We start from the raw sequence: 9,720 nt of genomic DNA on the forward strand, positions 1-9,720 counted from the left end.
GGGTGCCTGGAAATCTGAAAATTCAAAAAATAACTCAAAAATAACGAAAATCAAAATGGTTCTGAACATTTCTATACAAAGGGAAAGTTTGAATGCTCATCGAACAGTTATCAATAAAAAATCGTGGGTCGGAAAAGGTGAGAAAGTCGACAGGAAGAAGAAGAAAATAGAGGAAACAGTGCTGCATGTATTCATTTTTCTGTACGAATGGGACAAGTACGAGATAGAAAGAGAAGAGGAAGAGGAAAGAGGACAGTGACGAAGCTCTGCGTCTCGTTTGGAAAAGCATTCCGATGGGGTCGAGTTGGGAGGATTGATTGGGAAATGGAATGGAATGGAGGAGGCGGGGACAATAATAACATTAAGAAAGTTTCTGGAATCGGAGAAGATGAGACAAGGGAAAGATAAAGCGAGTATGAAAATGCCTAGCTTCATGTTGAGCCTCGCCACGAAAACTACAGTAATCCGAGCGGGACCACCTGAAAATCAAAATGGAGAAAAATGGGGCATGGTTATACTCATTTTGAAGCTTTTCCTACAGGAATGCTAAAAATGTGCTTTTCATAAAGAAATCATAGAAATCCAAAAAGTTCGAGGGGGTTTAAATCTTGCGAATCTTTTGGTTTTGCTACAAGTCTGATTTTATGAGTTTTGAGTTTGTGATGTCAAGAGCTTCAAAATGAGTGTACGCATGACCTACTTCCTTCGATTTGAATTTTCAGTGGTCCGCGTGGGATTACTGTAGTTTTCGCGGCGAGAACCACTTTGAATCCAAACTAGCCATGATAACCCTCGTTTTGAAGCTCTCAATGCACCTAATTCAAGATTTTAGTTTGCAAATCAGCTGTTCCGTTGAGAAAAAAATGTCTCGTTATGTTAAAGATAGCGAACCGTCAGCTTTCAGCATACTTGTAAAATTCCGGGCCCGGGCCGGAAGGCCCGGTGTCAAAAATTCTGCATTTTTGAGCCAAATTTTGAGCTCTCAATATAATTTTTCCCATTTTTTCGTCATTTTTTGGATTGTTTGTCTGTCTGATCAAAAAAGATCTAAAAAACTCGAAAAAAATTTTTTTGATCGAAAAAAAAATCACATAAGGGTCCCCCCTTATGTGTTTTTTGAAAATTTCGAAACTAGTGAAATGACAGGCCCGCCGGGCCGGGCCTCCGAAATTCCGGAAAAAGCCCGGCTCGGCCCGTTACAAGTAAGAAAACAGAAAGGCTTGAAACAGAAGGGCTCCCACTCTGTCATGTTGGAGCTCATTCATCTCAATTCCTATGCTAGATATCAAAAAATTTTAACTGATAAATTATTTATCATGATATCACAAATAGTTCATCAGTTGATAAGTTTTTGATATCTCCCACAGGAATCGAGATAATTGAACTCAAAGTTAAATGCCAATGGGGGGGGGGGGGGGGTGGGGTGAGGAACAAGCTACAAAAAGCGAACTTTTTTTTGTTGAATTCTTTTTTAACTTTTTAACTATCCGAGGAATCCACCCGAGGAATTCGGGTTATTTCTCCAAGATCTCAAGATAGCTACCGTAAAACCTGTAAGAGAGATATCAAAAGGTCGTCAACTAACAAAACGTTTATCATTATACCAAACATATTTTGTGAGTTAACCACTTTTCGATATATTTTACAGGAACCTAGATATATGGCCACAAAGTTTAAATGAGAGGTGCTCATTGTATTGGAGTGTTAATGGTACTTTTCCAAGACCCTAAAGCTAGCTATAATCCTCTGAAAACTTCAAAATATCAGACATTTTTCAATTCATCAAAACTGGCATTCGAAAAAAGAACTCAAAAATAACTCTTATTATAATTCGTCTTTTTCGTTTTGGGGGCGGTACCTAAAATTTGACATTCGAAATCTGACATTTGAATTCGAAACGAAACAAAGGCAATAACTTTTATTACGAAACTGTGCATGTACGGTAATCAAAAGTGTTTACGATTTGAGAATGATGAACGAAAACCCTGAGCAAACACATCAGAAAGAACAAGTGAAAAGAGGTTCGAAAGTTCAGGTGAATTTGAGTTACGGTAGTTTTAGGATAATCTTCCTCGGTAGAGGTGGTTCAGTAGACGATTACGGTGGCTGATCTATTACAATAACGGAAAAACTATTAAATGGAATTTCTGAATAATTACTTATATAACATTTCTAGTCAAAAAATGTCGTCTGTTAAAAGAACTTTTCCAGGAACCGAGAAAAATTGGCTCACCCCATATGTGCAGTTTAAGCTTAATTATCTCGGTCCCTTTAAGAGCTATCAAAAATCCGTCAACTGATGAAATATAGGTGATATTATGATGATTAATTTATCAGTTGGAAACTTTTTGATATCTTTCACAGGAATTGTGATAATTGAGTTCAAAGTAGACGTGTGGGGTTTCAGTGACGAAAAGCAATGAATGCCTCTTTCCCACTCATCACTTTTCCCCACATCAGTTTTTTTTCCAAATATCAAAAAGTTTCAAATTTAACAAAGAACTCCTCTACTCATTCTTATTCTCACCAATCAATCATAGATCACAAAGAGGCGCGAAAAAAGAAAAGAGTAATGCGCCTAACAGTAGACTCTATCTTTCTCTCTGATGAAGAAGAAGACGACGAAGAGCCGTCGTCAACAGATTAGCAACAGTTCGCAGTGCAAATAGCTTCTTCTTCTTTCTCTTCTTTTCAAGGTAGAAAAAGGGGGGGGGTGAAATAGGAAACAAACAAACACCGGACGTTTTCGCACTTTAATTATTATTACTCTTCTTCTACTCTTCTCGAAGCATCGGTAGTGTTCGCAATGCTAATTTTTTTGGTTCCAAGTTTTCTTTGAAAAAATTCGAAAATGTTGTTTTTGATTCTACCCAGACAGTGACACCTTAACAAAAGTGTTTACTTTTACAAAACAAAAATAGAGAAGAACAAGAGAAAAAGCGTTACAGGTAAACTTGAAAAATGAGGAATGGAATTTTTTGGAATTTAAAAACTGGGTTCACAGTAGCTCAACGGAAGAATTCTGTATAAAAATGACATGGGGGAGAGAATAGTGCACGGGGGGTTTAGGTATGAAAAGGATATGCTCTGTAGCTAAAAAGAAAGAGTTCCCTGAGGGTAAGAATGACTTGTACTAAATATGAAAATGGTGCCAAAGATGAGCTACAATTTGAGATAAAGTGAAATAAAGCATCACTGAGATTTTATGTTTTTAGAGTATCTTCAATCATCTGTAGAACTTGACGGATGTTTCGAACTTTGATACCTCTTTCGGTGTAGCTGCGTCCTGCCAATGAATCTTCAGGGAAATCTAAAATCATTAATATAAATTGAAACTGATAATCAGCTTCAAAAAACTCACTGTGGGTTAAAAAAATCACTTCGTTTCCTCCAATGGTATTATGAATATCAGAAATACAGTTGACGAGTCCCTGAAAATACAAATACTATAAATTTTTCGATAGCTTTAGATACCGCTGTGACTCTATCAATATTGGATTCTCGATCGCATTTGTGTTCTGGAAGAGTCTTAATGACTTGGGCGGCTCCGTTCTTCAGACGATCGATTTTCTCGTGGAAATCCCTCAATGTCGTTGTCCTCTTTTTCCATATTTCCTTGTCCAGACAGCTATGAATGTAGATTGTGGCCCTTATGCGTGGTGTTATCGGTTTCGAAACTCGATTTTGTTGAAGTATTTCATTCATCAACGAGTACAACTCGTTTGCCGAGACGTTATCAGAGCCAAACTTCCAGTCCGGATCGAGAAAAATGCACATGCCTATGACACTTGGATCGGAGAACGGTATCACTGAAAAATTAATGATTTTGTTTATCGAAGAAGAAGTTATAGTTACATTTATTGACCCAGTCTCTCGATTCCTGTCTTATATCTTGATTACGGATAATAGTACGCCAGTTGTTTGGAGGATTACTAAATTGTCTATTCTGAAAAAATCAGAGTTTTGAATAATTACAATGACTGTTCGGAAACCTGCAATGGAGACGAGTTCCCTTGTTGATAACGAGAAGTGATACCAGGTGGTGCATCAGCTGCCTTTCGGACATTTTTAGCAGGGATGATCACCTTTCCACCATTCGGCTGGTTATTAATTTTAACTTCACCGTCAAAAATAATATCATCATCACTAATCGAAGACAGTTGCGAGGTATTCTGAAACCGTCATCACAATGGAGATTGCTTCTGACTTTTGATGAAAATTAAACATAATCTAGTCAGTATTTAATCAAGCAACTAACCGATTGCTCTGAACACTTCTGGCTAGGTTCAGAAGATACAGTTTTCGGTATTCCCAGTCCTTCAGCAGTGAGATTAGCATTACTCAATAATGGAAACAGTGCTGCAAGACTATTCGATGGGGATGCTGCTTCTTGTTGTGACGGCTGCGGAGTCGGTGTCAATTGAGCCAATCTACTTACATACTACAAAATTCTCAAATTTATACTCAATTGAACACATGACGCTTACCGCAAGATGCTCATTTACATTTTGAACCTTGCTCTCTGAATCTTTGTTGATGGCCCGAAGCTTGCCTTGAAAGTTGTTAATCAATCTCATCGCTTGCTCTGATTGTGGCGTTCCACGAGGAAGGGAAATATCTGCGAGTCGATCGTTGAGCGGATTGTCGTCATTGCTGTTTCTAGAACTATGGCGAGATGTCGAGGGTTCAGTCTTTCTGAAATGCAGTTTTGATGATTAGATAACTGAATTCAAACAGCTCACCTGTAATCTATATCCTTAGGAGTGTCGCTCTTTTTTACTTTCGAACCTTCTACAACGCCTTCATCCTGATCACTGTCGTTTAACACATTCGGCGCAGTTATGGTTGTGGGTGGTTTTGACTTGGTGATAGCGAACGCCAATTTATTGATGGGAAGTTTGCGAAAGTCAGTGTCTTGAGCTTTCGAATCAGCAGCTGAGGACGAGGATGGTTCTTCGTTCTTTTTAGTGAGCAACTTCATTATGTTTGGCGAATCACGAATTGAGTTTAACCTGAATTTGACACAGCCAAGGATGTATATCATGTTTCAAGGAAAATGAACTTACACACTATCCTGGAACTTTTCAACAGCTGTTGTCATCTCATCGGGTTTCGACGTACTCACTGAAGAGTCTGATGTGAAGCATTTCATTAGAATGTCATTATCTTCTGAAGGATCTCTAGACTTTGATATTTTTCCAGCACATTCTTCCGTTCCATTATCTTCGTCCACTTCCATCATAGAATCTTCTTCCTCCAAATCCATCGATTCTTCTCCCGGTTCTTCTTCTTCCAACGGAGTTGGCAACACCGGCGGCGCAACAGGAAAGTTCGGTGGTGGCTTGCTGATGTCTGGCAGCGGTATAGTGGGTTTCGTTCTGGGATCTTGTGGAAGTCCGATTACTGGAATGAGACACTCTGGACGGGCGTAGGGAGTGCTTAATTTTGGTTGAACATATAACGCTGGTGGAGCGATTGATCCCATCGGCGCAGGATTATTTTTAGTAGTATTTCCCGGTGGTGGTGGAATGAGAGCTCCCGGTGATGGCAGAACAGGTGGAGGGACACCAGTCGGAGAAGATGGCTTCGGAGCCGATGAGGCAATTCGAGGAGGTGGTGGGATGACATACGAAATAGGTGGAGGTACACCAGTTGGAAATGCAGGCTTTGGAGCCGATGAGGTAGTTTGAAGATGTGGAGGAAGCAAAGGGAGCGACGGAATCGGAGGAGGAGGAACCGAAAAGTTTGGTAACGGTGGAGGAGGTAAATTCCATATGAAAGCAGGCGGAGGTGGCGTAGGAGGCAGGATGAATGCATTTTGAGCAGGCTTCGTGGCGAAAGTAATGTTTTCTGGTGACGGAGTCGGATGATTTCCAGGAGACACTGCATTGCTGCTTCCCGGAGATCCACTCAATGGAGACTGAGCCTGCAACTAACATGAACACTTTTAGTTTGCACTTGTACGTTAACTTACGATAGTTAGTGGAGACTGTGCATTTTCTACACGATTCGCAGCCAATGCGTTTTTGAAAAGTTCGTCTGTTTTTTGCTGGCTCTCTGGATCCACTTTCTCCTCTTTCTTTCGTTTCTCATCGAATGATAAACTGGCGTCTTCATGATACTCGGGAGAAACAGAATTCCTTTCGAAGTAATGAATATTCACTAAGTCAGTTTTGAATGTAACCACCTTATCTTTGCGTCTTCCATCATCATAACGAAGACTTATACATCCTTTCAAATTGGGATCGATCGGACTACTAATGAACTCGTAATTCGCTGATGTGACAAGCTCGTCCTTCTCTTCTCCTTCTTCCTGATGTATTGCTTCTTCTCGCCGTTGGTCAGCTTCTTCCTCATCGTAATCGTCTTCATAAACCTCAGAACCGAATTCATCGATTTCTCTGAAAACAAGCTGAAAATATATGAAATTACTAATGTTTTGGACATACACTATCTCGTTCGAGTACTCTTGTCCAGCACTCCAAAACTGAGAAAACCCGGCCGGTTCTTCTTCGTAACAGAATAAGCTCGACGTCTTAGATGCTACGTCTTCAGGGTATGGAATTTGTGATCGCTGAACAATCAAATGCATGTGATTCTCAATATGTGGCAGCCCAAATTCCGCAGAAACGTCTCCCGATGGTATATAGAAGATTGTGAATGGCGAAGAAGTCCACACCAACATCTGCAAAAATGAATATTCAGCCAGAGGGTCAGAGTCTAATATTCTTACATATTTTCCTTTTCTGAAAAGGTCCACGAAATATTTATGCTCAGAAGTGAACCGAAGCACATAATGAGTAAGCAAACTCTCATCAGCTATTTTCACTGAATCCATTAGAAGGATCTTTCCGAAATATTCTGGACTCCGAAGTGCTTCAAGTTCGGGGAATAAACTAAGATCATTCAAACTGTAAGCAACAGGCTCGGATCTGGTCTCGTGTCTGAAATATTGATAATGAGACTATTTTTTAATATATTTTACACATACAGAACATAGGGGACTTCTGTCAAAATCGATGGAAGACAGACCATAGCCGGAATCTCTTTAGAGTTGAAAACGAGAGTATGTGCACAAATTTCATCGGAGCGGAATATGAGCAAAGGGCGGTGGCTGAAAATATATGTCTCATGCTCTTTACATTTAGATATTTTGCGTTTTCAGTGGAATTCAAACCGATCTCAAGGGGTACACCCGTAACGAGGCCCCTCAAATTTCGAAGAAAGAATTTTCCCGGAAAATGGGCGGAGTCGAGCCCGAAGTCATAATCGTAAGTTGCGCACGGCATGGCAGCACATTTGCATACGGTCATTAGAGAAACCATGTGCAGCTTGCGTTTTAGGCTCCCCTCCCAGACTCCGCCCATTCTTTCACAAGGATTTTAAACGCCCGAATTTTTTCTGCTCTGTATTAAACTGTTTAAGATATTCACATTTTACTAAGTTTCTGTGGTGAAGTAGTCGAAGTAGCCGTGTCAGGTAGCCTGTATGTGATGACGGCATACGGTAGGATCATCGAAGGATACTTGTAAATGTCGGTCATGTTGGGCAAGTACTCATAATGAAAGACACCGCCTAGATAGTGTTCCTGAAAAGAATCCTAGAGGAAAATTCAAAATGATGGATATTACAAGTAGATATCGATGGAATTTGAGAGACGCTCCTTCAGTGTTCATTGTAACATGCGCCGTGTGATTCTTTGATGGAGGTATTCTATCTGTACTCATTGGAACTTCGAACGATTTTCCGCTAGTTGCTGTGCGAAACATGACTACTGTGATTGGAATGTTTGAATATAGAAATCTTCCAGAGTGAGCGGTCGCTGGTGTAGAATAGAGCATCACTCCTTGACGTGGGTCTCCTATGCCTATAATTCCATCACTGTCCACACCTAAACCGTCGGAAGCAATGCTTCTGATTTCCTCTTCGTTGTAAACCACTCGATACTCCATTTGTTCCTGCTCGATGTTATTCTTCCGTTTGTAGTTTTCGAACTGAAAAGAATGCATATTTTCGTTTAAAAAACTGAGTTGAAACAAACAGAATATTGTAATCTTCGATTCCGGATCAATTGCACTTTCTCTACTGTCATCTGCTTCCAACATTCTTCTGACCATGATTTCCCGGGACTTCTCATCTGAGCTTCTTTGGTAACTTCCGATGTTTCTTCTTCATTGGCATCCACGATTTCATATCCTTCTGAAGCTATGAATGGGTTAGTTCGGAGTAAGATGCAAAAGAATGATGCAAAACGCCCTACAGTAATAACTTTCGCAGTATTCACCATGCGTCATTTACATTAGCATACTGTAGGCCTTTGAAATTTAAAAAAAAACGATTTTTGGGGATTTCAGAAACGCTCTCGATGAGAAGCAATTCAGAAGATAGTTATGAATTGAAGACACAAGCAAGAACGGTTTGATATCTTTAAAAACATATGAGAGACCCGTTACTTTCTCTTTCCGTATCGCATGGTCTGCACTTTTCGGTACTGTCTAGGTGTTTTGTGATGAACAGAAGGTTATCAACGTTATCAATGAAAAGTTGAGAGAACGGACATCCAGTTTATAGTTTATATCAATTGGATAATCATCGCAAGCGGTTCGAACGAAGTTGCGACACTGAATTCTTCAAAGAGCTAGTAATGAGACACCTTCGACCAAGAAAACCGGGGCGGAGCCAACTGTGCATCTGCCGCAGAGTTAAGTGAAAGTCGAGACTCTGTCCCGATTTCCTTGGAATTCGTTCCTCAGAGACAACGTCTTCCTCGCAACCTGAGGTGTCTAGTAATATCAGATGTCGGTCTAAAAACATTAGTGGAAGTAATATGCCGGTTGTCAAGGCATTTTTTTTCAAAAATTTGGCAGTGAAATCGCCTGAACAGGCAGGATGAAACTGTCAAGAGCTATCATATGAAAACAAGCAAAACCTGATGAAACCAAGTGTTAAATAGACTGAAGCAAAAATATTAGGTTGAAATGAATGTATTGCCTTTTTTTTATTTATGGCATTTCAATATTTAAAGTCAGAAATGAACCAGAAGACATCCTTGAGACCCAAAATTGGTGCAGCAAATTGCATACAGTTATCTGAATCGCCATTTCGACATGTTCTATTGCGCAATACGTACCAATAAAAAGCGAACTACGAACCTGGTATAGTGGAAGGACATTCGAATAATGATTCTTCCACGGCATCATCCGATGGCTGATCCAACTTTCGCTTTTTCGGAATTACAAAGCTTGCCCTCTTTTCCATTCCCGAGCTTCTGTAAGAAACTTGGGATAGAGAAAAAAGGTGTTTTTAGTAATTTTCAGGAGACACAAATTCGAAAAATAAAGAAAAAAGAAACAAATATTATATTGAGGTGTATTTCATATCGAGTATCGGATGACAATTCTGAAACAACGGAAAAATTAGTGTGGGAACTTTGAAAAAAGAAACAAACGATTTCCACTGTTTTGTTGCCTCGTCTTCTGTCGGCGCCCGAAGCATTCTTGTTTCTTAGCGCGATGCGCTGATTAGCGTTTGAATCGATAAAATCGCTTTACTCAAGATGTGTTTTGGTTCAGGAAAAAATTTCAAGCTTTCACAAATTTAACTGGCACCAGCTTCTTCTTCTTCTTTTGCAATGCACCCCCTCGTGCTTTCGCGCCTTGTTTTTATATCGACCGCAATCGTGCGTCAAATATGGCGGCTGCAGACGTTTGGCAACCGTAA

General features: G+C 40.0%; 1 protein-coding gene across 1 annotated transcript; it reads right to left on the reverse strand.

Moving 5' to 3' along the window:
- Positions 1–3,203: 3,203 nt before the first annotated feature.
- CBG26458 lies at positions 3,204–8,287 on the reverse strand (the record flags this gene model as incomplete). Its single annotated transcript, XM_045235973.1, has 15 exons — positions 3,204–3,356; positions 3,475–3,809; positions 3,856–3,946; positions 3,993–4,172; positions 4,259–4,441; positions 4,488–4,695; positions 4,743–5,012; positions 5,067–5,926; positions 5,975–6,401; positions 6,450–6,685; positions 6,734–6,944; positions 6,992–7,114; positions 7,434–7,588; positions 7,632–7,973; positions 8,042–8,287. 15 exons carry the CDS (start codon positions 8,285–8,287, stop codon positions 3,204–3,206), a joined length of 4,020 nt encoding a protein of 1,339 aa, XP_045100034.1.
- Between the last annotated feature and the right edge of the window lie 1,433 nt (positions 8,288–9,720).

This window comes from Caenorhabditis briggsae (genome assembly GCF_000004555.2).
Source record: "Caenorhabditis briggsae complete genome, chrIV, whole genome shotgun sequence".
Classification (NCBI taxonomy): domain Eukaryota; kingdom Metazoa; phylum Nematoda; class Chromadorea; order Rhabditida; family Rhabditidae; genus Caenorhabditis; species Caenorhabditis briggsae.